We start from the raw sequence: 27,397 nt of genomic DNA on the forward strand, positions 1-27,397 counted from the left end.
AGTTAAAGATTACAGACCCTGAGATTTATTGAAGAACTTGAAATAATCTCATAAAATTTGTTTCCAGACCTGTTTAGTATTAAAAAAAACCAAACACCAACTACATTTTTAAAAGAGACTAATCATCTTGGAAACCTTTTACAAAGAAGAAGCATTTTAAGCCCGTGTAGCTACACCACTGCTTTGTCATTTTAATCTGAGTTAGATCTGTTGAACTCAGTGGAACTTACTTCTAAGTAGACATGTATACTACTGTTGTGCTGTTGCTCCCTTTCACATTTAGATTTTTTACTTTTATAAAGTGCTGCAACTAAAAGTAGATTTTAAAAAACAGGTTCTCAAACTTTCTATCACCAGGGCCCACTTGAGATGGCTGAAAACTGCTGAGGCCCACCAGTTAAAAGATGGTGGCAGCTGGAAGCAGAGTTTGACATAACCAGTGGGCAGTTGCTAACATTGCTTCCTGCTGATGCCCAACCCATCTTTGGAAATGGCTAAATTCTTTGCCACGGCATTGTTCCTTAAGCTAAGTGCAGAGGCTTGCTCTGGAGTTACCATGACAGCCTTCCCATTTTAGGCAGAATTTGCTCATCTGGAGCAGGGGTCAGCAAACTTTTTCAGCAGGGAACCAGTCCACTGTGCCTCAGACCTTGTGGGGGGCCAGACTAAAGGGGGGGGAATGAACGAAGTCCTATGCCCCACAAATAACCCAGAGATGCATTTTAAATAAAAGCACACATTCTACTCATGTAAAAACACAGTGATTCCCAGACTGTCCGTGGGCCAGATTCAGAAGGCGGTTGGGCCACATCCAGCCCCCGGGCATTAGTTTGCCTAAGTGGGGGCAGGGGGAGTCTTTTTCTTTTATATTTCCCCCTTCTGACTCCCATGAGCTTGTGAGAAACTATTTTTAGTCATCATCTGTGATTTCTTCTCCCATTCTCCTTTCACACTTGTTTTGTACCATATTCAGCCCCCACCAACTTCCAAGTTTCTTTTATACCTCCTCTATGGTCTTCTTACCTTCACTTATTCCTCCTACAATTTCTTTCCTCTCTTACATCCTCCTTTTCTGTTCCTAGTTTATTTACTATTCATAATTATAATAAATGCTAACCACGTACCTCTCACTTCCTTAATCTCTTCAACATGTCCTCCAGCCCTTTCCCTTTTATAGAAGGGAGACTTTTCTTGCCACCTGCCTGCTCCAAACTGCTCTTCCCCCAGCCACCCATAATCAGCATGCAGGTAGTTGCTGGTGCTGGTGCTGGTCCGAACAAAAGGCAATGGCACACCTAGGAGGCACAGGGTGGGCTGTGGCACTAAGGCCACCTTGAAAGTAGCCCAAAGGCCATTGGGTGTATCCCAGCACACTCTTTGAGAAATGCTGCTCCAAGACAAGGAAGTGGGTTAATTCCAGGCATCCCCAAACTTCGGCCCTCCAGATGTTTTGGACTGCAATTCCCATCACCCCTGACCACAGGTCCTGCTACCTAGGGATCATGGGAGTTGTAGGCCAAAACATCTGGATGGCCGCAGTTTGGGGATGCCTGGTTAATATGGTATCCATTCTTGAGAACTAACTCTTGCAATCTGGTAAAAGGTAGGTAGCCGTGTTGGTCTGAGTCGAAGCAAAATAAAAAAATTCCTTCAGTAGCACCTTAAAGACCAACTGAGTTTTTCAGAAGAAGTGTGCATGCACACGAATGCTCATACCAAAATAAAAACTTAGTTGGCCTTTAAGGTGCTACTGAAGGAAATTTTTATCTTGCAATCTGGTTTCATTTGCTTCAGTTTTTGATAAATGCAGTCTATCTGCAGATCTCAACTCTGTAATCTTAAAGGCCATTCCATTTTCTCCCGCTCTCTTGTCTCTTGATCTGTATCCTTATGAAACGCAAGCAGTTTAATCCAGTAGCACTTGCTGGAACATGTAGTTTTGCGGTGTTAAATCAAATCTATGCAATGTGTTCTTGTGATTAAGTGGAACCCCCTTCTTATCTGATTAAAGTGACGTGTGCAATTGGAATGTCAACAAACGAGCTAAAACTCGAGCTGCATTTGAAAGTCAGTGATAGCTGGCTACTTAGTAAGATTTTTGGAGGCTTGATAAGCTAGTACAGTGGTACCTCGGTTTTCGAATGTAATCTGTTCCGGAAGACGGTTCGAGTTCTGAAACGTTAGAAAACCAAAAACTCAACAGCTGACAGCTAGGCCTCAGGATCTTGCACTTAGTGGAAACCACATGAGCTGGAAAGTAGCCACTGTAATACCAGTTTTTAAAAAAATGGGATCCAAGGGGCGGGGTTCCTGGAGATTACAGGCTGGTTAGGCTAACGTCTGTCTCCAGAAAACTGGTGATGTATTGTTACACCCCTTTCTCAAACATGCAGTTTACACTCTCCTGTGTTTATTGTTGGAATAACCAAGTATACAGAAGAACAAGCTTTGCTAAAGCAGAGCCAGCATGGCTTCTGCAAAGCTAAGTCTTGTTTCACTAACTTAGTGGTGTTCTTTGATTCTGCCAGATTTTGGTGACAACACTAGCAACAAGGACTTGACAGCAGTTTATAGCTGCCTTGTAAATCAACAGGGAATTCCGTATTTAGCAACTACATTCAAATAAATGACACTTTTTCTGTTGTGTTATCCCTGAAGCAACATTGGAGGTAAAAACGTACATGGCAATAATATACATGTGTTTCGATTTCTAGGTGTGACTTTTGCAGCAAAAGGATACTTTGATGCTCTGGTTAAAATGGGAGAATTGGCCAGCGAAAGTCAAGGATCTAAGGAACTGGGTAAGTTAAGTACCACACTCACTGCTGGCATGTGGCTCTCAAAGGGTTAGCCAACCGTCAATGTTGCCCTTGGGCTGAAAAAAAGGTAGCCACTTTGGTTAAAAGGTTGAGATGATGTTTGCTAAAAGGGGAAGGATGAACTCACAACACTTCTTTGTCTTCTCTAGGGAAAGAGCAGCACTCATTATTCATAAGGGGTGAGAGGAGTTCTAAAATATCCTCAGTTGTTGCCTCGGTATTGCTTAACGTGAGCTGTTACACCCCTTTCTCAAACATGCAGGTTACACTCTCCTGTGTTTATTGTTGGAATATGGATTCCGTAAATTATGCTTAAGTGACAGGATGGATGTTTATTTGTACATGACATGCAAAATACCCTAATTCATTTCCATCTGTTTGAAGTGCATCCTGTTCAAGGCACTAGATATAAGACACTGGCATTTTAGAGTCAGAGGGGTTTTCCATAAGCCTGAGATCCAAATCAGGACCATGGATCATTGCAGGAAAAATATGAACATGTCTGCAAAGGCAACCAATTTTTTGGCTCCACCAACCAACCACGGTTGACATGACGTGATTGGACATTCAAATAAAATTCCTTTATTTCACTGAGGCCCTTCTCTAAGGAAGCAGCTTTGGAACCAGGTTAACCAAAACACCTCTTGCACCTGCATGAACTGGCCTTCCCTTGAGATCAGTGCCAGAGGCCCTGCTTGCTGGTCCACATTTCTTAAGATCAGTTAGACTGGTGAGCAATTTGGACAACATGCCAATTAAGCATCTTTAATCATGGTTTGGTGTAGCGTTTGAGTTGAGCTAGTGTGAGCAAGCCCCAGTATTTCATATGAAATATCATAATTGCAGGTGTTGAAATATTTTTTTCCCCTCTGCAATAAACATTGTTTTATTGGTCTCATGCTGGTGAGTAGATCAAAAATAAAAATCCACTTTATGCAAAAAACAAAAACACCATGGCAGTACTAGTTGTGGGCTAATATTGGGAGTCTTGCGCAGTTTAATTTACTGTCTTATGCAAGCCTTATGATAATACTCTAGTGTTATTATACATACATAATCTCTCCACAACTTGGTTCATAAACACTCCTCTTCCTTGGAAAAGGAAATGGGGTGTTAATTGCCCCCCTAAACAGTTTTCTTCATGCTTACCTAATCTAAAGGTAGATGAAAGTAGTAGGCTGTCCTTTAACAAGACACATTTTTGCTTGTAGAGAAGTTTTAGCCTTCACTGCTGCAGAGTTAGTCATAGAACTTACACTAATGGCCTAACTTTGGTGGACCATTTTCCCCTTGAGGTTCAGCTCTCATTAACATCGGCTGTCATTTGGCACCAGCTGTAGACCTTCCTCTTCTGTCCAGCCTGTGGGTGAAGAGTCTTTGGCTTAGGCTAGGCAACTATGAACTATGGTGCTGGAGGAGATACTTGACAATCTCATGGACTGCAAGAGGATCAAACCTATCCATTCTTAAGGAAATCAGCCCTGAGTGCTCACTGGGAAGGACAGATCCTGAAACTGAGGCTCCAATACTTTGGCCACCTCATGAGAAGAGAAGACTCCCTGGAAAGGACCCTGATGTTGGGCACAAGGAGAAGGGGATGACAGAGGACAAGATGGTTGGACAGTGTTCTCAAAGCCACCAACATGAGTCTGACCAAACTGCGGGAGGCAGTGGAAGACAGGAGTGCCTGGTGTGCTTTGTTCCATGGGGTCACGAAGAGTCGGACACGGCTAAACGACTAAACAACAACAGCAGCAGCAGCAGCAACAACAACAACAACAACAGGCAACTACAGCTCTTATTCTGATGAGAGATGGCTTGTTGTATTGTGCTTTTATGATTTATGTTTGTATATTTAAAATACTGTCATCTGCCCTGAGGTCTTTTGACAAACAGTGGTATAGACATTATTATTTTTTAAAAAAGCCAAAGTGCCCCCCAACATTGTTTAAGCAATGACAACCCTGTCATTTCCTGGGAACTGCAGGGTCACCTGTTTACTTAAGACCGTCCATGTGAATAATAAACTCTTAGGTTTTATTTCTGGGGTCTGGGGAAGTCGCGCTTCTGATGGGCTGCCACAATAACACCTCTATGTTCCTTGCGATGTATAGATGTGGGGAAAATCTGTTTTTGGTTCTCTGTGAGTGTTGCTTTTGATACATAAGTGGGACTCACAGACAAACGCTAATAAAACACAGGGCTTGAATAGCCTGTTACCTGTGCATACTACATGGAGGGGTTTTTATTGGAAACGCAAGCATATATCAGGACATGGCAGTTTCACGCAAGCCCTGAAAAGTCAGACATCTTGCTATATGTTTTGCTGTTCTGAGTAAATTCTTGTCAGCATAATGAGAGTTTGTTTGGGTTTCCTTGCAGTTTCTCTGCAGCCTTTCTAATCCCCATCAAGCAACCACCCACGTTTTAATTCCTTCCTTTTTGCTCAGTTTCCAAATCCCCCCTCCCCAGTCAGTCTTAAGTAAATGTGCATAGCCTGCATGATTTGTACCGTAAAAGTAACAACACAGCCTTCTGGCTCCAATAAACTCTGGTTTGCTGAGTATTTGGGGAATCATCGTGAAGTGAAGGCTGTTAGGACTCTAAAAGTCTTTCCAAAACCTTAGCTAATCTGATATTCATACAATGTGCTCTTATTTTGCCCCAAGTCAACAGCTCACTTGGGTTCAATCGCAGCCGTGTGCACATAGACTGCATCCCCTGCCACTGAGCAACAGAGCCAAAGTTGTTGTCATCTTGCCTTGAAGGAGCCCTTTATCTACTTAAATACACCCAGTAGAGAAAAATGCTAGTTCTGTGTCCTTTTGCGCTTGCCTTTTTATATGGAGTAAAGAATCTAAGTGGGCTGCTCTTTTCTGCCTTGAAGAAATCTGAGAGATAATGCATGGCTTGCCATTAGTTGCAGATCCTTGAAGGAACAGCGGATTTTACATTTTGCTCCAAGGCATAACTGTAGAATTTTGGATGCTAGCTAGCTAGCTAGCTACAGATTATTATTATTATTATTATTACTATTTTGCATGGTGCTGTGCTTGCTGAGGTTTGCATTCCTTCCAGCATATTGAAACATGTCAGACACTGTGCATGCTGAACTATTCTTGTTTTTTTTTTTTGCGATTTTATTTAATATGGCTGCAATCCTTTTACCACTTTGGAAGTAAGGATGCAGCAAAACCCCTGTATAACCTCGTTGCATATGAAAGACTGTGGATGTGTGTTGGGAGATTCATTCCCAGTCTGCAGTCATAGGTTTATTGTGTATCATTTGACTGTATGTGTTTTCATTCCACAGAGTGGATGTGACGTAGACAGGATGTTTGTCTTACTGTCTTCCTAAGTGGGACTGTTGTTCCTTTGTTCTTTCTCTTTACTGGCTTGTGAAGCCAGAGAGAGGGAGCCATAATGTAGAGCGCCCAGTAAATAAAGCAGTTTAGCCTTATTTACTGACTTGTGTGTGTTGTTCTTCACGTTTGTGAGAGCAATCGCATATTTGGCCTGTGGGGCCAGTTTAGCCACTGGCCCCCGGGACAGCTTAATGCTGACAATGTGTACCAGTCTTCTTTAATATATTAAGCCTTGAGGTTTGTAAGTGATATTGAAATACATTTGGGTCACAGTGACTATAGAAATGCCTACAGAAAACCTACTTAGTTCAAGTGATTAGCAGTCCTTACTCATGTTGCTGCAAGTCAAGAGAGTTAACATATCAAGCTTGTGAATTGATGGACTCAAGACACCCAACTTATTCAGCAATCCCCTTGGCTGAGAGAAGCAGCTTTGGGGTCACATCTCCTCTGTCAACATGCATATCCTTCACTGCCCATTATTTTTGAAGTTCCCTGCATTTCTTCCCAAAAAAAAATTGAAGTGCAATTCCTGTATTTAGAAAAATGTTGAGAAGAAATGCACATAGTTTCAGTAACTTAATCACTTTGTTTGTAGATTGTGTGTTTCCTGTTGCAGAACTTGTGGAACCCCTCCTCTCCAAATTAAAGGAAATAAAATGTTCAATCATGCCATGGTTCAGCATTGCGTGTGAAATCCAAATGTGAATGACTTTACAACTATCTACGGTACTACCATAGATAACCCCCCCCCCCAATCAAGTGTGGGACCATAGTAGATTGTGGTTGTATTCACACATGATACTAAACCATTGTGTAGAATTATGAGGACAACCTGCAGCAAATTTAGGATTTGATTCCTTCTGTCCTTCCTCTGGCACGTTGTGAGGATGAGTGTTTGGAAGTTTTCGTTTCAATTTAAGATTTACGACATCTGCTTGTAATATCAGAAGCTGAACATTCTGGTTAATCTTAACTATGGTTTGTTGAAACAAGGCAACTTCAAAGCCTTGTTAATTAACCAGAGTTCAAGATTAATCAACGTTTTAGGATTTGGATGTAATACCAAACTGTGGTTAATGCAAAACAGAAGCATTGGAGGAACAGAAATGGGAAAAGCACATGAGTCCAAGGCTCGCCTTATAGCAGTTCATCAAGGCCACTCATTCTACTTTGTGTTATGGGCCCTCTTTGGCTGGATAAGGATCTTGCTCGCCACCCGGGAAATGATCCGTGTTGCATTTGGCTCTGTGGTAGCTCCATGTGACACAAGCATAGTTCGGGGTTGATCACTTGGTGACAATCGAGTCCAGCTGGTGCTAGTGGTCTGACCTTGGATGTCTCCAGGATACTCACTGTTTTGCCTTAGTAGAGAAGAATGTGTTCACGATGTAAAGGTTGTGAAGAGCACAGTTCAAGCAGCTTTTGTCTGTTCTTGTTCATGCTGCCAATACCAAAGTGGCCTGTGCAGTTGTCCTATGTGTGATGATTGTCCCCAACTCTGGCACTGAAATCTCTGGCGGGAATAATTGTTCGCAGGCTGGGACCCTCCTGACAGCTTTGTCTAGTTCTGCGTAGAACAGGTCTTTGATTAACTATCAAACTTTTATTAGGCATTTTACAAACAGAATCGCAAGAAAAAGAATCACATACAAAAGTATTTAAAATGCATACAAAGAGGCAACAGTAAACTGCATATACTAATTGTATGTATATATATATAAATAAAATCTGAGATTTCTTCCTATTAAACTACTCCTTGAGACACTGCTGCCAAAAACTCAGCTACTCCCGCAGTCACCTTATGATCAATGTCAGGTCTTTGATATGTATGTACAGTATTGCGTTCCTATAATAACTCACTTCTTCATAGTTTCATCTTGGTTTCAAATGCATGATTCCTTGCATTCCTTGTCAGTTATATCTATTTTTGGGAGGGGGCAAGAGACTATAATTCTGTGAAATTTGACAGCTACTAAACATTTCTTCTACAGAATACTTGCAACTAGGAAGAATGGGAGGGTGGCTTTTACTGAGCTGTAAATGGGGTAAGCTTGGCTACAGATGCAGTTATTTTTAGTTACTTAAGATAATGACCTGATTACAAAACATGTCCTTTTAAAATTCCTTAGAGAAATCAGCCCATTGTCTCTTTCCTTTAGTCAAAGTCATGAACTTCAGTTGCTATGCTGCAACTCTTAATGTTGATGTTGTTGTCGTTACACAGGTTTGCTTGTTAGGGAGAACAGCAGATGGGTGGAAATGTTATAATGCCCACAAGTGAGTACCTGTGCTACGGTGTCTTCGATGGGTGGGACTTCATACTAAATGCCTTGACAAATTCCTGGGAACTGAGTCACTTTGCTTAGCTGGAACATCAGAATGATTTCCCTCTTGGTAGTCTCACTTAGCATGTTCTGCATCCCTCCACTACTATTCCTGAGACAGGACAGGGGTGTGCGTTGATGTGGGGGCAGTTGAAACTACATCTTCAAAGGGAAATCTGGTATTTTCTTAGTTTCAACTTTCTCTCCCGCTCCCCACCTTCTGTCTAGGTAAATATATCTGCACCTGTAAGCCACCTTTACTCCATTTATAGCTCAGTAAAAGCTCCCTCTCTATTCTTCTTCTTGGCTACTGCAGGGACATAGAGATTTATTCAGAATAGACTTCCACTTTCCCTTCTGGCCTTTTAGGAGGTGACTTTCACTTCCATTACGATTTTCCAAGCAGATCATATAAATTGAAGAAATTGAGATGTATGAAGAAAACAATTGACAGAGTCACTATCTGTGGGGTTTTTTGGGGGGGGGGGGTTGCTCATGCAGACTTCTGCTTGTCCTGCAGCTTTCACCCAGGAAAACCCGCTCTTTAGTGCTGAATAGAACCAAACGTCAATTGGGTTTTCTGACAATTGATGTTTGCTCTGATGTAGTGGTAAGGAGTGTTCCACCCCCTGGGGAAAGTGTTGGAGTAAACAGGAAACCGCTTGGATCCATGACTTGGAGGAGATGGTTTGTTTAATACTGCTGATATCATATGAAGAGAGAAAATGACTAGATTTAAGTTGGATAAAAGGGTATCCTGAGTTGAGAAGTGGGGCAAAGAAGAGAACAAATGCCCAAGGATGGTTTCATCCCCCCCCTCAGTTTTTTTAAATGAATATCTAAGTTAAGAGAAGAAGAAAACTGAGGTGGACCAACCTACTGGTAGAAGTGTGAAAACAAAACAAAACAAACAAAGAACAAAACAAAACAAAGACACAGACCTCCAAGCAAAACAAAACAAAGTTGTACTTGGCTGAGATCTGGGAGCATGAGCTGGGTGGCTCCCTGCTAACCCAGTTGGGTCCACCCAGATAACTAGCTTCAGCACCACCACAGAGGGCCAGCTGTGTGTGTCATGTTCATCCATAAAAATTCCACTTTCCTGGCTAGGAAACCAGTCTGCAATAGGTATATCAGAACTGTCCAGACTGCACCTCCCTCCAAGTCAGTTTTTGCATTTTCAGCTTGAAATGTGTGGCAGCTGCTTGTTAGTGCTGTGGATGGCAATACTAAAAGCTGCTGAAGCCTACATGTTCAGGAAGCTTTGCTATGGTTCCCTACTCTAAAGGTTCCTTTGGGGAAGAAACCTTTGAAGGCAGCTCTCTCAGATGTGAAATTTAATGCAAAGTTTCACTGCTAAAACTCTCTGTTCTGGCAGTACTCCTGTGCTTTTTCACAGTTGTGACACAGGCAAATTTAGCAGGTAATAGCCCTTTTCTGGCATCCTGATGCTACAACTAAAATTTTATCAGTTGAATTCCTTGCATTTTAAAAATACAAAGTAGATTGGATGGCTGGTGGAAGTTGGCAGGTCTACATATTTAGTGTCTTAAGAAGTATCTCTGGTGAGTGGGAGGGAGGGTGTACAGTCCCTACATTTCTGAGCAGGCTGCAGGTAGAGGGGAAACTCAAAAATAATTTCAACATAAAAGGATTAGCTAAATTCTGGTGGGTTTCGATTGTATCTAGAAGAATGCTGACATTCATTTGGAAAGGCGATAATATGAAATGTCAGCATGCATTTGCTTCTGGCAAACCTTCAGCATAAAAGTTATGGTATATAACTGCTCACTGCAGAAACTTCCCATGTGCTCCTTTTTTACCCAGGTAGGTCCAGGTTGAATCAACGGTGTAAAAACCCTGCTGAACCCCTCAAACTTAGAAAGATCAGGAGACGTGAAACTGCTGTGCGACTGTTTTAGCAGTAGTTGTGCAAATATTTTACCTATCGCTTTTTTGTGATAGATGGTGCACGGCAGCTTGTGTAGAGAGAGCAGTCCTTCTGAGCATGGAAAAACTTACATGGTGCCTGTCATTGCCTTTGACCCAGATTGGAAACCCTTTTGTAAGTGCTTCTTTTGAATCCTCCTCCGGGGGGATTAATAAATCTCTTAATTGGATTTGTACTTGTCTCAGGTATCTGCTTTCTGTGGCAGCAGGAGCAGTGTGGTGATAAACACGGTGAATGCGTAAAGGTCATTTGTCTGAGTAAGGGAGTTAATATGACAACAGATGTATAACAGACTAGGGACATGTGCTTATTTGAGCGGACTAATGTCGATTACAGTGACCTGTGTTACGCTATTCAGAAATTGCCGAACAGATAAATTTGCATTCCCATCTCAGAATTACACATAAGGGAAGCCAAGTTTTGGGGAAAACTGCTTATCTTCTTGTTAAAAAGGTAGCTAACATTAGAAGTGTTTCAGGAGCTGAGAGGCTGCAGCTGGCTAGCAATTTTCTACATGTGTAACTTGCATACGATTCCAGCGAATGTGGCGAAGGCCATGACAGAGAGCCGGGAAATCACATCGCGTTCTGTTACGTGGCTTTGATTTTTTTTTCCCAGAGGTGGAAAGACAGGCAAGAGACTCTTATCAAAGATCTGCTTCACACATACGAACCCATAAGCTTAGGTTCCCAATGCAGTCCCTCCCATAGGCAAAACCTCTCTGCGAACCTGCCTGTCTATTTGACGCTGGAAAGATGAAACGGCCCACCCTAAGACCTGTGTTAAGGGAAGTGGGAGGAGACAATGGTTTCGTGTTGGAAAGTTTTGATGAGATGGTATAATCAACCAGCATTTTGTATATTCCAGTAAAAAGCCACAGGGTTCTCGGAGGAGAGAGCATTGCAGAAAAATGTCTTTTGTAGTACTGCACTCAGGTAGTGCTAGATTGCCAGCCGCTGTATGGTGTGCCATCTGCTGCTGCCAGGACGGGTGTGCAGGCATTAATCTGAATTAGATCTGGATTAAAGGCCCCATGCGGAGTCCATCATTGGAAATATGTACCGTATTTTTCCGTGTATAAGACTCCCCCTATTTATCTAGATAGCTTAGGTTTGAAGCAAGCCAAATGTTGCCAGCAGGAGTGGGGGAAGCCATCAAATCAGGCAGCTCTAATAGTAGCAATAGCAATAATCAGTAACTTTAGCTACCCAGTAACTTAGCTACCCTAAATTTGACTGAATGTAAGGCTGGGCCACGACACCAACAAAATAGGATTGATCGCTCCTTGGAAGGGGTTAGTCATGGAAACTTCTCTTTAGATCGAATGTTCCCTGCCTTTTCTTCTTGTTATGAAACTAGCTGTACATGGGTGGCACTGTACAAATAATAACTTGTGGGTTAGTTCTAAGGAGTGCCTGAGATCTGGTGTTGACAAACCACCTGGAAACAGTGACTGAAATACTATCAAAATATGCATGCGAGAGGGAAATCGCCCAGAGAATTCAGCAGTAGTTGGGCCGTAGAATCCTTGAGCGCTTTTTATAATAAAAGTTGTTTTGAGGACTAACTCTAAAAGTTAAATTTCTCAACTGCAGACAAGGCCTCCGTTTCTGTTTAGTTAAAAGTCCTACGATTGAAAAGGCGACACCCAGCCTTCTGTCAACAAATGTGTTGTTCCGGAATAGGTTTTGAATGTGTATGATAGAGATTGTTCTGTCAACAGGTTAAGCTTGCAGGTAGGGTGTTTCTGCTAAGGGGGCGGATCCTGGGAACTAGAGATGGGAGCTGAAAGGATTCTCAGATCCAGATTATGTGCTTGTCTCTCTTTCTCCCTTCTCCCTCCACCCCCCACTTCTGACCCTTTCAATGGCCATTCCTGCTTTTTGGCACAGCAGACTTCTGCTGGCTGGCTGCCACCAAACCTCTATGCTATCCTGTACCTGTTAATTAGTACTTTACCCTCGAAAGAATCACTGCCTTTCCCCTGTGTTAAGTTGCCTGGGTAATTGGGCATTAGAGACCTGCTGATACAAGCAATCCTTTCAACATCTCTTTTGGAGAACAGTAGCTTCGTAGAATCAAAGAGATGCTCCTTGATGTATAGACCTTCTTAAACATGCAGTTGGTAAAAAATGGAGTCGATTAACCTCTCATTTTAAATGTATGCACTTTTCCTTGATATTTCTTCAAATGCATTTTGGAAAGCTTTGATCTAGCCCACAGCTGCTTTTCAAGTGTTAGAGGATGAGCTTGTTAAATGTTGCTTGAAACTTGTTTATTTTGGATTTGTCCTCATATGAGTCTCCTAGGCTATATATTCAGCTGCTGGGGCCCCCCATTGTCTGGCCCATTGATAAGATATGGTAAGTTGGCAAATAAACAAGGCCTTTTCAGTGGTGGCAATTCTCTCTTTAGAATTCACTCACACAGGAAATACCGTGTTTCCCCTTTTTTAAGACACCGTCTTATACCTTTTTTTACTCAAAAAAACACACGGTGTCTTATTTTCAGGGGATGTCTTGTACCTTAAGGCCTCCTCGGAGGGGCCAGGCCGCTGGCTCGGGGTGCTGCTGGGTGCTCTGTGTGGCGCTGCAGCAGCAGCCGGTTCCAGGCACCGAGGCGGCAGGCCGCTGGCTCGGGGCTCCGCTCTGCAGCCTCCGGTTCTGGCGGCGGGGCAGCAGGCCTCCTCGGGCAGGCCACAAAAAAAAGAGGAGGCCAGGTTGCTGGCTCGGGCGCTCCGCGCGCTCGCTGCTGCTGCAGTAGCAGCAGCCGGTTCCAGGCCCCTCTGGCTGGCTGGGTCCCGCTGGCTAGCTGGGGTGCTCGGCGGTCTCATTCTACACGGCATGGAGGTATGTCTTATTTTCGGGGTGTGTCTTATATTTCACTAATGCTAAAAAATGCTGCCATGGCTTACTTTCTGACTATGTATTAAAAAAGGGGAAACACGGTACATGTCACATTTTGGGGGGGGATTCTTAAAACATTTTTATTTCAGTCCACATTTTATTCACCACTGTAATAAATTAATTGCTACTGTTAGGTTTTAAAGCAATGGGATGTGGTTGAACCTTTTGTGCACTGGAGCAAAATGTTTGTCATGGTTGAGTGTTAGCATAATAACTCCAGCCAATATTCATGATTTCAGGTGGAGGCAAGCAATTTCCAGAATCTGGAAGTGAGCTTTTAGCTGACAGGTAGATAACCTGGGGGCTGCCTGTGGCACCTGGCCTAATTTTATGTGGCCACAGAAGTGTCCTGAAACAGTCTCACTTTTCTATCCCATCGCCATTCCCTTCCTGTTCATTTCCTCCTTAGTTATGTCTATGGACAGCCATATTTAGATGTTTGTGGCGTAGCAACCAATGCATACAAACCATTTTCTTTTCTGTGCTAGAGAGGGAGCAGCTTTCCATCCGATTGGAGGCTGGGTGTTCTTTATGGGCAACTTCAAATACTGTAGATGAATTAAGGATGCTACCCTTAAGGCTGCAGAAGAATGTCAACAAGGGAATTGTTCTGCTGCACCCCCCCCCCAAAAAAATACACAGGAACACTACCATTTGTGTTAAGTATCCACCACTGTGTGGTTACAAAATGATGTTTCTGTCGTCATCTGTTTGTCTTATCGACAGCAGCAGTTTTTCATGCAGTTTTGCTGTTGGTGACTGCATGCTCAGTTATCACTGTCTTTTTCTTCACATGTTGGATTTCTCATGCAGCATCATAGATTTTGTTAAAAGAGGTGCAGGAATGTGTGGCGAGACAGAGAGCTTCCACAATATATGAAGCTGCTTTTAGCTTGCATAGATGGATATGCATAGTTTGTAGTTTTGCTGATCAAAACGTCGATTGTGGCATTGCAGTAGTGCTATTTCTTTGTGTGTGCTGCTCTTGTTTTCCTGAACCTTTAGGTCTGACTAGCCTCATGAATATTGAAAACTTTTCCAAAACATTTTATACTGCTTGTTGAAAATAGAATTGATCTTAATGCAGAAATCCAATAATTACAATATTCAAGTCAATTTGCCTTCGTTTATTTTATTTTATTTTTTATAAAAAGACACATTAAAATGTCAAAAGCTCTAAAGTATTGCTGATTTGCTTTAGAGAGGCTCTTCCGCTCTAAATTAGGACATGATTGCATCTGATTGCACGTGAACTGAAATCCAAGTTGGGAATATGCCTTTGGGATGATTTTAAAATACGGTATCCTGGAAAATAAGAGTCGTTTGCAATATTTACATCCTGCCCTTCACTCAAGGTTTCAGGGTGAGTCATAAGACAATGCAATATACAATAAGTAATACTGAATGCTTATCTCCAATAACATTTTATTTGTAACCTGCCCACCTTTCACTTGTGCCTATTTTGCTCCTCCTCATCCATACAAATTGTGTCTGGATAGAGACACTTCTTCTAAAGATCGAAGTTGACTTCTCATATGTGCATTTATGTGAAAGGGATGTTACATGTATGTTACATGTATGTGTCTAAACCAGGCTTCCTCAAACTCGTCCCTCCAGATGTTTTGAGACTACAATTCCCATCACCCCTGACCACTGGTCCTGCTACCTAGGGATCATGGGAGTTGTAGGTCAAAAATATCTGGAGGGCCAAGTTTGAAGAAGCCTGGTCTAAACCCACATGTGTGTCTGGCACTAATTCATACACATTCCTAAGCCAAAAGGTTTAGGATCTTTTGCTAGAGTTCTAACATGCATCCATTATGAATATATGTTTTACCCCATAATGAAAAGGAGTAAAGAAAGCTGAATTTATTATATGAAATGGAAGTGACGGAATATATAAATGCTGATTCAGGCAGCAAGAATACAATTCAAGCAAGCGGCAAATCCTGCAAAACATACACACCTTGATCTAAAGAGTGAAAGAATCCTTAGCTATTTTCTTAAGCCTACATAAAAGTGAGTGTGGCAATTTTGCTGCAGAACTCACACTGATAGCAAGTTAAGAAATGGAGAAGGTGGGGAAGAGTATATACCTGTCCTTAAAGCAAAGTCTGTGTGAGTTCCTTGAGAGCGCTGAGTAAATTTCTTTGTTGGAGTTTGGAAAAAGCTATTGAACTTTTAGGGGGTCTGTACTACCAGTATTTTTAGCCAATGCATTCTAACGGAGAAGGGAAGGTGTTTTGAGAGAGTACTTCCGAGAAGTTCCATAGTTTTTGCGCTATTTATTTTATCCCGGTTTCCTGTCTACCCCCCTTTCCATTCATTTTTCTTAACAAAAGGTTGAAAGCAGATGATTCCAGTGAGCAATGCCTAAAAACTGGCTATCCTTGTCTGCCTCATGTCTCCAAGTGATCCCACCATTATTTCGATGGCATTCATTCAGAAGCTAAGTAGATTTTAAGGGTAGCTAGATTTACATGTGCTGACCTTTATGCAAGGTATTAGAAGCTCAGGATGTTCCCTGAATGGCTTTCAGTGGGCTGGCCCCAGTGCCTAGCAAATTCATGTCATATTTAAGTCATGTCAACCTATTCTCATGTTGTTGTTGTTTAGTCGTTTAGTCGTGTCCGACTCTTCGTGACCCCATGGACCATAGCACGCCAGGCACTCCTGTCTTGCACTGCCTCCCGCAATTTGGTCAAACTCATGTTCGTAGCTTCGAGAACACTGTCCAACCATCTTGTCCTCTGTCGTCCCCTTCTCCTAGTGCCCTCAATCTTTCCCAACATCAGGGTCTTTTCCAAGGATTCTTCTCTTCTCATGAGGTGGCCAAAGTATTGGAGCCTGAGCTTCACGATCTGTCCTTCCAGGGAGCACTCAGGGCTGATTTCCTTAAGAATGGATAGGTTTGATCTTCTTGCAGTCCATGGGACTCTCAAGAGTCTCCTCCAGCACCATAATTCAAAAGCATCAATTCTTCGGCGATCAGCCTTCTTTATGGTCCAGCTCTCACTTCCATACATATGCAAAATAGATTGTGCATTCTCATGTACCTACGGTAATAAACCACAGAAGAAGTTCAGAATGACACACACCTGTTCACAGGGAGAGAAGGGGGTGTTCTCTGCTGGTACATATAGCAAGGGATGGTAGCAGAGCCGGCCCAAGACATTCTACTACCTGAAGGGAGCAACAAGATGCCACATCTCACTTTTCCATGTACAGAGGGCAACTGGGCTGGCAGTATAATCTTGTTTTAATACTGGCAACAAGAGAGGGATGTCCACCACACAGAAGATCCAAGCTACTCTGAAAGCTTTGTGGTCCTTTTGAGAAGAAACGGCAATGGAATTAAAGGCGTTGTATGACTTTTTGTACAACAAGGAGGCATCTGCCATGGCCAAAATAGATGGAGAGAAAGATACCGCAAGCCTATAAGCTTCCCGGAGAGCAAGTTGCTGGATGAAGCCAAGAAAAACTATACTGTTTTGGAGCCAGCAGACAAATGGCAGCATGGTTGGGGAACCTACAACCCTCCAAATGTTATTAAATTCCCACTCCCAACATGACTGCCCATTGGTCATGCCGGCTAGGACTGATGGGAGCTGGGATCCAGAAAGATCTGGGGGAATCACAGGTTCTACATCCCTGGATTGAAGGCCTTGTTTTTGTAGACTGCATTTGCTCGAGACCTGTGGAGCTGCTTAGCATTAAACCACTGTAAATTTGCCTCCCTTGCATATAGGAAAGTGAGTCCACTACATTCTCTCTCACACTCTTCATGGCGGAAAGCACAATCTATTTTGCACATGTGCGATATAATTATTTTGAGCACTTTAGCAATGGTAACAACTAGAAAAACAGGCAGGATTTTTCCACTTCCTTTTGCCGATACAGGCTTGAAACGATTCTTTGGTCAAAATGTACATCGAAAAATCTTTATACCAGACTAGAGATAGACACTTGTCTCTGAAAACTCCTTTTAAAAAGAGAGGGGGAAAGAGAGAAATTCTGTACTGGGTTTCATCCTGTGAAGTTGCTAGGACAGTGACTTCTCCCTCTATCCATGTTCCCCCTGCACCCAGCTCCCCAAATCTGCTATGGAGGGTTGAGGGGAAGCCTCACCACATTTCTTTTTGGCGAGGCGAAGAGAGAAGGGGAAGGCCTGTCGCAGAGAGGGCTTTGTGTTAATAGGTTGACTTTGTAGGATACAACCCACATTTTTATTTATTTACCTATTTTTTTTTTACATTTCTGGTCAGCTGGGCTTGAAAATAGTTTTATTAGCTCCAAATGCCCTGTTCCCAAGTTGCAAGGTATGTAACCTAGCACTGGAACTCAGAAAATTTTCTGTAGAAGCTAATCTTCTGACATGGTAAAACAATGATGGTGACATGTGTTAGTTACATTTAAGAATCTGACTCGTGTTTACTAGCTCAAAAGGGCTCTGCCTTAGTATGCGACAACTGCGGCTAGGACATTGTTAGCACAAAAATGGAAAACTCAGGACTTACCGACGATTGAAGAGTGGCAGACAAAAATGATAGACTATGCGGAATTAGCGAGACTGACTAGCAGGATCCGGAACCAGGGGGAAGCAAGGTTCCAAAGAGACTGGAGTAAATTTGTGGACTATATGGAAAAGAACTGTAGAAGTTTAAAGACACTTGCAGGACTGAAATAAATCCTACGAATTGACTTTAAATGGGAGGTATAAAGGAACTGCGAGATAAGAACTGAATAGAAAACCAAATGAGGGGAGGGAGGGAAGTCAAGCTCGGCAGAGCATTGAGATTGAGAGATTTGGAAAGAATTGTTAAAAAGAATGATGTATGTGTTGTATTGTTTTTTTAATGTTTGTTTGTTTTGTGTATTGTCTTATGTGCTTTAATTGGAAAACTTAATAAAATGCTTTACAAAAAGGGTCTGCCTTCAGTATTGATCACCACTTTCTACAATAGCAGTCTTGACTAGTACGGACTTGTAGGCACCTGTTTTGGGTTGTAAACCTTTTCCTTTTCTTTTTTAAATCAAATTATGTAATAGTGCTTTATTGTAATTCCTCATTGTGAACCACCTTGAGATATATTTGCATGAAGGGCAGTATAAAAATACCATTAATTAAATAAAATATATATCAGTGCCAAGAACATCTAGAACAGGATTTCTGTGGGCTGAACAGGAACTTTCCCTATCACTGGTCCTCTTCTGGGATAAAATGGAAACACTCTGAAGCAGGGACATATGTTGTTTCTTTACTGATTCTGTAAAGGTCCAACTAACTTAATGTATTAATGAACACAGATAAGAGCTGTTCTCCATACTAATTGTCCGTATTCACACAAATCATCAATGGGTGCAACTATGCTTCAGAAAGCAGAGTCTTCTGGATAATTGCCACAGAACATAATTTCACTTGAAAGCTACAATTCTTAAGATTTGTCTGGAAAACGTCTAGTTCTCAAGCGATCTTAAAACTGGCTTTTTGCTTTGTACACAAATTAAGCCAGCGTTGCTTTGTTATTTTGAAAGGGAAAGTTGCTGGGCATTCTTTTTCTGCGGCGTATGCAGCAAAATTTCCTAAGTTATATTGCTGTTCTCCTGACAACAAGAACCAGTCACTTCCCATTTATTTAGCATCTCAACCAGAAAGCAATTTCCTGTAGGTTTTGTGGCTTTAACCTTTTTGCCCAGACCTTCCTTTCATGCATGAAACCATACACTACATGTAGAGAGGCTATGCTTAATTGCAGTAGGTGACAGCCAGAGTTAAGGATGGCTTTGATATGTTCAGGCTCATACTGAGCAGATAACATGACTTCATTCTGTTCCCCTCATATGCCTCTTGTAACTGCAGCATGTGATTCAAAGCCCAGGAAGAAAGATCACAGGCTGCAAATTAGGAAACTATTGCTTTAGATAAGCCTTTTAAAAGGGTCAATATTGTTACAAAACTTGGGTGTTTCCCCCCCCCCCCCGCACTCTCTGCCAAGCAGTAACAAGATTCCAGGGGGTTCCAGGCGCTCACCCAGGGTCTGTGTGAAGTTTTGCATATTCTTCTGCCGCTTGTATTTCTCCCTTCACATCCCAAATACAGTAATCAAAATCTTACCATTTATTAATTTCTAGGTTTTAGCAGTGTGTGTGTGTGTGTGTGTGTGTGTGTGTGTGTTTCCCTCCCTCCAGCCTCATAGTGAGGTTTTGTGACAACTTGAATGTTCGGAAGAAGTCGTCTTTACAGGCTTGGTGACATTCTCAAAGGATGGGGCAATTATTAAGATGATAGAAGGCTGTCTTGGAGCAAGGTGGAAAAGGAATGCATGAACCTGCATTGAGTCCAAGATAATTGGTTCGTCTAGTCTAGGTACTATCCATGCCCAAAGGCCTTGACTTTCTAGGGACACTGTTGGAGGTTTTGGGAAGCGAACCACCTCCACCTCTGAGCACATCCTCGACTTTTCCAAGGTTTCCTTCTTTTAAGAACTACATACTTAAGGATTCAAAGCGGAGAGTAATTCTACAAGCTGAAGCTGCTTCTGGCCAAAGGAGGCTACAGAATCTTAGCAGCTGGAAAACTTCAGAGGAGGCTAGGCAAAAACTATTTGTGAGGAATGCTTTAGGTATGCATATTGGTCTCTCCCTTAAGGCAATGACTGTCACAAAATGTTTCTCAGCGGTCCCCTCATCCTGATAAGCATGAGGGAAGACAGGCTAGATTAAGTTGCCTTCATAATCCCCGTGTTTGCATCAATATTTGGGCGCCGTGTTGAAAGGTTAGGATAGTGTCTTTGATTGTACTCTGCTGATATCCTGAGCACAGGTAGGTTTTGTGTGTAGTGTGCAAGAGACTAGTTCTCTTTCCAACTTGTTCAAGCTACTCTGTATTTTAATCCTCTTTTGTGGTTTTATATATTCACAGGGGGGTGGAAAAGGCTACCTCCAGGGTTGCTATTCTGTAGGTCATAGGACAGGCTCTTTTTTCACAGCATCTGGCTCACTGGCATGTATTGCTAAGTCGCTTTGAGTTGCCATTTCAAAAAAGCGACTAATAAATGTAATAGGTAACAATACAGTAGTCACCTCTTTTTTCAGTGAGAGGTTTGTGTGCTTGCTGCTTCTCCTTCCACACCCTGTCTCTACAGGGGTATGCTTTTTGTGTGTATTGCACTGGATCAGAAGTGAGGAGCTTCCAGCCCTGTTTGGCACACCTACCTGCCTTACACTTAACGTTGTACAGGGTGAGTCCTTTGAAAGAGGCCCCATGGATACAGAGTACACATGTTCCAAGGGCCTCTATTAAAAAACCCGCTCTGTATATGACAGCATGTGTGGAGTTGGTAAAAATGTGGCTTCCTGCTGAAAGGGGGGGGGGTTGCAGGCAGCTGTAATCAGCTGGCGGTTGGTGCTTGCAAAACCTGATGCCTTTGCACAGGCTGCCATGATCATTGGTGCTTTGCAGCTGCTGGCATCTGGCTGACGGTCAGCACTTGCAAAGCCTCACCCTTCTGTCAAGAGTTTCCTGCAGGAGGGTACGGGGCAGGTAAGAATCTAGCTACCTGGATGCAGTTCCCAACCTCTGCGCTAGATTATTGTCCTTGTAAATCTTCCCTGCCAAGGGTCTTATGGCATAATGCATTTAATTACACTTCTACTCCTGCTTTTCCCCTAGGGAGCTCAAGGCAGCGTATAAACACCCCACCCCGTCACATTTTATATCCTCTCAACAGTTTTGTGAGGCAAGAGAGGCTGAGAGTAACTGGTCCAAGGTCACCAGTGGAAACCATTATTTGTTGTTTGTGGGCTTGATCTTAGTCAGGCATAAGCAAACTCGGCCCTCCAGATGTTTTGAGACTACAGTTCCCACCATCCTTGGCCACTGGTCCTGTTAGCTAGGTGTGGTGAGCACGCGATAAAGAACACAGCGGGAGACAGAATGTATATCCGGAAGGTCGCCCAGAACAAAATCAGGCACCCCCTTTTATTGTAAATTTTCAGAACTATCAATGATTAACTAGAGGTGCATCTTTCATCCAATGACAATCGGTCAAGCCCCAAAGAGGTGGTCTCCTTACATATGTCACATCCTGCCAACACCCTAAAACTCCGCCATACAGGAAGTGCCTGGTCCTCACATACTCCTCAGACCTCGCCCTGTCACATGCCTTCTCCTTAAACATCCCCCTCCTCTCCATCTTGTGACTCTTGGTGTTTTTCCACCTTTCCATTGTTCTCCCTCTGACTTGGGTATGACCCCTCTGGTTCTGTCCTGCTTCCCTTGCTCAAACCCGTTTCTTCCAGATCTGACAAGTCCCACTCAGCTATCCCTGGATCTGTCATGACCTCCTGCCCTGCTATGTCCCTTCAACCTCTTTCCAGAAACCTGTACTTTTATATTAATGTATTGCATGGCCTGCCAGTGCAATACTATTAATTATGCTTTTGTGTGGTTTGCCAACACGATCCTAAAATCGTTCCTACACTAGGGATGATGGGAGTTGTAGTCCCAAAACATCTGGAGGGCTGAGTTTGCCTGTGCCTGATCTTAGTGGTTTCTTGCAGAAAACTAAGCTGTGGCCCTGGTTTGGACCTTCAAGACTCTCTGACGTGTTTATCCACCTTGTGCCACAAGAGGCGAGCAAAGTGGAAATGGTGGAGCTGTATGTATGAGTGCATTGCATGTGCTCAGTGAACCACTAGGTGGCTTATGACATATGCACACATGGCCGGCATGTGGCAGAAGTGACTTGCCAGTCCACGTGCTTGGGCACCATGTTCTACTAGATGTAGGAAGCTGTGTGGCCAAAGGGGGATTTTAATAGGTTGGAATAAAAGGGAGAAGGATACACAAGTCTGGCGAAGCCATTCCCTGCAGCAGTGGAATAATCCTCCCTTCCCTAGACTTGTCATGATTGGCTACTTTTATGATTGACTTCCTCACTTGGCAGAAAGTGGAGGAGAATACCTCTTTAAAGAGACATATAAGGCAGCTTTCAAAGACCCCTTGGCTTCAATGCACTCCCACAATTCTCCGTACTGAGGTATTAATTCAATAGTTACTTGGGCCTTCCATCCAAATGGTGGCTCTATCTGACCCCGGTTATCTTTATCAGCTAATGCAAGATCACAGCCAGAGCTGCAATGGCTTCAGGTTCTGAAGCTAGAATAGCTTTACAACATAAATTGCATCATATACTGTATTGAGTACCAACAATAATAACCTTCTTGACGGAAGAAAGCTTATAAAATTACTGGGCGTATTTCCAAAATGACGATCTAATAAATTGCCTCAGTAGTGAAACCATTTTCTTACATCCCCTGTGCAACTCTTGTAATCAGCTGTTGCTGTTTGTTGTTTTAAAGGAATAAACCTTTGGCATTTTCTCCCCAGAGAGTTTTTGTCTATTTGCTTGGTTCTCTTGTTTATCTACCTTGTGCTATTCTCAGTGTCTTGGTAGAGAGCAAAAACTGCCTCTAGTGTCAGGGATTGGGGGGGGGGCATTCAGTTGAAAGCCGGTGTGCTGTCTTAAACATGCATTTTGCACCCTCTCCAACTTTTGGGAGTTAATAGCTCACAGTAGTTAATTTAGAATGCAGTTTTCAGCATAGGTAGCCAAGTAAAAGGTTGTGTTATAATGGTATCTCTCTGAACTTTAGGGAACTGTTAAGTAAGAGAGTGCCCCAATGTGTAGTATTAAAAATCTCAGACTTGTAGAGTTGGAAGGGACCCCCTGGGTCTTCTAGTCCAACCGCTGCAATGCAGGAATCTTTTTTTTGTCCAGCTTGGGTCTTGAACCCATGACCTTGAGATTAGGAGTCTCATGCTCTACCGACTGATTAATGTTTCTTCAGTTGCAAATACTGAATCCTAGGTCTGGTTCTGCCAAAGAGCCAGCAGGTAGCCCTGGTCAACTCTTAATGCCTTCTAATATAGTTTTCACACTGTTAGAGGGGCAAGAAAATATAAAAACAGACCTAATTGCCTGAGTTGGTTTAAACTGATTATCATTACAAAGCAGTTTGAGAGGTATAAGTGGGGGGAAAGAATTTGATATGATGTGTGGGAAGTTGAGCAAATCAGTAGCAGGATGATATTGCACTTCAACGGTGCCTTTCCTTTTGCAACAACACAGTGTGGATAACTAGTGGGTAGAGTTTAGCTGAGAAGCTGTTTGCTATTGAGATCTGCATGTGGGCATATAGCTAAATGAGGAGAACTTAAGGGGACAATGTATGCTGTTCCAAAACCTGCTTGTTTCTGAAAGTTCACTACTTCTGAGTTCCACAGAGCCACCCCTTACTTAACACCATTTTCACCAAACTGCAAACCACCATGTCGTTCTGGACCAAATAAAAATAAAAATGGAACCATCCATATTGAGTTGCTTGTGGGCAGGCGGGGGTGGAACAAAAAGAACAGCAGCAGCATAGTATTTTTTATTGGGCTCAATGGAAAAGTCACAAAATAGAGAGCCAGAATTATTCTTCAGGCTGGATATTAACCAACATAACAAAAGGGTGAAGTACCGTGTTTCCCCTTTTTTAAGACACCGTCTTATAACTTTTTTCCCTCAAAAAAACACAGGGTGGCTTACTTTCAGTGGGATGTCTTATTTTTATTGCATCAGTATGGTACGGTACAGCAATCTACATTTATTCAATTAAAATTAAGTCATCTTCTTCTGGAGCATACAACAATCAACATTTATTCAATTATAGTTAAGTCGTCTTCTTCTGGAACATCATCATAACACTCCAAACCCGGAATTCCATCCTTCATTTCTTGCAATTCCAGTTCCTTTAGAACCATTGGCCCCAATCTTTCATGTTGAGCGATAGAGCTCTCAGTAAATGAGCACCTCTTATCCAGGTAACCTGCTCGGAGTGCATTGGCAACAACACTTTCAGTGATTTTATCCCATGAATTCTTCACCCAATTCACGACCTCTTGCAGGTTAGGTTTCACAAAGTTTCCACGCTGATTTCTTGTCATTCTATTTTCAATGTAGTCGTTGATTTCCATACGCAAATGGTCTTTGAATGGCTTGTTTATTGCAATATCAAGAGTCTGCAGATAGGCAGTCATTCCTGCAGGAATCATTATTTGATCTATTCTTCTCTCTGCAAGGAACTTCTTCATGTCTTTAGCGCGGTGAGTGCTGGCTGAATCCCAGACTAGCAGACCTCTTTGACCACCTCGCGTAACAAGTGGCAGCATTAAATCAAGCCACCTCCTTATAACTGCTTGTGTGCACCAGGCTTTTTCGGATTCCAGAACATAAATGCCAGAAACACGTTCAATCTTATCTTTCTTGCCCTTAGCGATGATAACAGGTGTGGCTTTCTTTCCATCCAGACGAATTGCCAAAATACAGGTAACTCGAGAACTTTCATGACCAGTGGAGGGAACGTAGATTGAGGAGGCACCCCTCTGTTCAATTGTTGTTTGGGCTCCTTGGCCCATAAACACTGCAGTTTCATCCATAGCAATCATGTTGCAAAGTTGGTATTTAGAAAAGTCGATGCCATCAACAAAGGACTTGAATGCAAGTGCTCGCTTAACAACTTCAGCATCTTCCAACCTAAACAGTGTTGTTGATTTTCTGAGAGACAGTTCATATCGCTGAAGGAAGCCATCCAGCCAGTGTTGTGATGCTTTGAATTCAGGGGATACTTCAAATTGTGATGCCATTGCTAGGGCAAATGCTTGAATATCAGCCCTGCGCACAACCAAAGCCTTTGCTCTCCTTTCAGCGATCCACTCACTGATCATGTCTTCCAGCTCAGGAACTGAAGGTTGCCGACCTGCACCACACTTACGCTTCTTAGCATTTCCTATGACCACCTGTAGACTGAGGTTATCGTATTCTGCCCGCCATTTTTGGACCATTCGGATATCCAAATTCTTCTCCTTGCAGAAAGCTGTAAGATTCTTGCCCTGGGAGTCCTCCACAATTCCTTTCTTGTACTCAACTGTATAGCTCCTTCTTTTTGCAGCCATATTGTCTGGGGGTTGTTTCTGGCTGGTTATGGGGGGATAGAGAAAAATGTTAAATGGCTGCTTTTAGGTGTCCAGAAATGGCTAAAAAGATTAAATTTTGGCACCTCAGGACAGGGGACTCAAGAGCATATTGCAATTTTAAGTTTGGCACAATTAAAGTGGATTAAAGAGCTGAGTTGTCCTAGTGCAACAAAACCACTTTGTTGTTTTTATTGGAACTTTGTGTTGTTTGGAAACTTGAAATCCACTGAGAACTGTGGGATGAACAAATTGTCAATGGAAAAACCTGCAAACACCCTCCACAAGCAAGTTGGAATGAATGCTTGCTCAATGAAGTCTGGATGATAAAGACTAAAAGCTTTGAGTTTGAATGCCAACAAACAGGTCATATGGAAAAGCCCTTGGTTGTTTTTTAAAATAAATGGAAGAGGGAGGGGAGGAGAGAAGCTTCCCTGTCCTCCTCCATAAAGATCTGTTTCCTCGGCAGATTTTTAAGGAATCACCCCTCCTTCAGCCACAAACACCAGTGGCTGGGCAGGGATAAGCAGGAGGAAATCTGCCTTCAGGCAAAGCTGCCTTGATAAACGCAAGGAGGGAGAGGGAAAAAAACTTCTCTGTCCTCCATAAGGATCGTTTCCTCGGCAGATTTTTAAGGAATCACCCCTCCTTCAGCCACAAACACCAGTGGCTGGGCAGGGATAAGCAGGAGGAAATCTGCCTTCAGGCAAAGCTGCCTTGATAAACGCAAGGAGGGAGAGGGAAAAAAACTTCTCTGTCCTCCATAAGGATCGTTTCCTCGGCAGATTTTTAAGGAATCACCCCTCCTTCAGCCACAAACACCAGTGGCTGGGCAGGGATAAGCAGGAGGAAATCTGCCTTCAGGCAAAGCTGCCTTGATAAACGCAAGGAGGGAGAGGGAAAAAAACTTCTCTGTCCTCCATAAGGATCGTTTCCTCGGCAGATTTTTAAGGAATCACCCCTCCTTCAGCCACAAACACCAGTGGCTGGGCAGGGATAAGCAGGAGGAAATCTGCCTTCAGGCAAAGCTGCCTTGATAAACGCAAGGAGGGAGAGGGAAAAAAACTTCTCTGTCCTCCATAAGGATCGTTTCCTCGGCAGATTTTTAAGGAATCACCCCTCCTTCAGCCACAAACACCAGTGGCTGGGCAGGGATAAGCAGGAGGAAATCTGCCTTCAGGCAAAGCTGCCTTGATAAACGCAAGGAGGGAGAGGGAAAAAAACTTCTCTGTCCTCCATAAGGATCGTTTCCTCGGCAGATTTTTAAGGAATCACCCCTCCTTCAGCCACAAACACCAGTGGCTGGGCAGGGATAAGCAGGAGGAAATCTGCCTTCAGGCAAAGCTGCCTTGATAAACGCAAGGAGGGAGAGGGAAAAAAACTTCCCTGTCCTCCATAAGGATCGTTTCCTCGGCAGATTTTTAAGGAATCACCCCTCCTTCAGCCACAAACACCAGTGGCTGGGCAGGGATAAGCAGGAGGAAATCTGCCTTCAGGCAAAGCTGCCTTGATAAACGCAAGGAGGGAGAGGGAAAAAAACTTCCCTGTCCTCCATAAGGATCGTTTCCTCGGCAGATTTTTAAGGAATCACCCCTCCTTCAGCCACAAATCAGCTGGGCAAGGAGGAGCAGGAGCAAAGCGATCCTTGGGGCAATGCTACCTTAAAAAAACGGGAGGAGGGAAAGAAGGAGAGAAGCTTCAAAAGCGCCAAGTTCTCAACAGGGGTTCCTTACAGTTTTTATCTCCTATATTTATCTCCTTGCACGCGACAGTGCTTCTCGCTCCTTCAGTCGTCTTTGTCGGCAAGTTTCCTCTGAGTCCCGGTGGCGGCAGGGCTCGGGCAAGAGGAGTCTTTTTTTTTTCCCCACCTCTCGCTCTCTGGCTCCCTGCACGCTAGAAGCAGGCTGCAGAACTCCGGCAAGAGGCGCCTTTTTCTCCCGCGCCTCTCGCTGGTTTGCTGCTCCCGGCAGGAACAGGAAGTGGCGTCTTTTTTTCCTCGCCTCTCCCTTT

General features: G+C 43.1%; 1 protein-coding gene across 1 annotated transcript in view; it reads left to right on the forward strand.

Moving 5' to 3' along the window:
- Positions 1–27,397, forward strand: part of BAIAP2 (BAR/IMD domain containing adaptor protein 2) — a 134,506-nt gene that overhangs the window by 39,896 nt on the left and 67,213 nt on the right. Inside the window, exon 3 of the mRNA XM_060271059.1 lies at positions 2,715–2,801. Coding sequence (XP_060127042.1) covers positions 2,715–2,801 — 87 coding nt within the window. The remainder of the gene's footprint in view (positions 1–2,714; positions 2,802–27,397) is intronic.

The sequence above is a fragment of the Zootoca vivipara genome, chromosome 2 (assembly GCF_963506605.1).
Source record: "Zootoca vivipara chromosome 2, rZooViv1.1, whole genome shotgun sequence".
Taxonomy (NCBI): domain Eukaryota; kingdom Metazoa; phylum Chordata; class Lepidosauria; order Squamata; family Lacertidae; genus Zootoca; species Zootoca vivipara.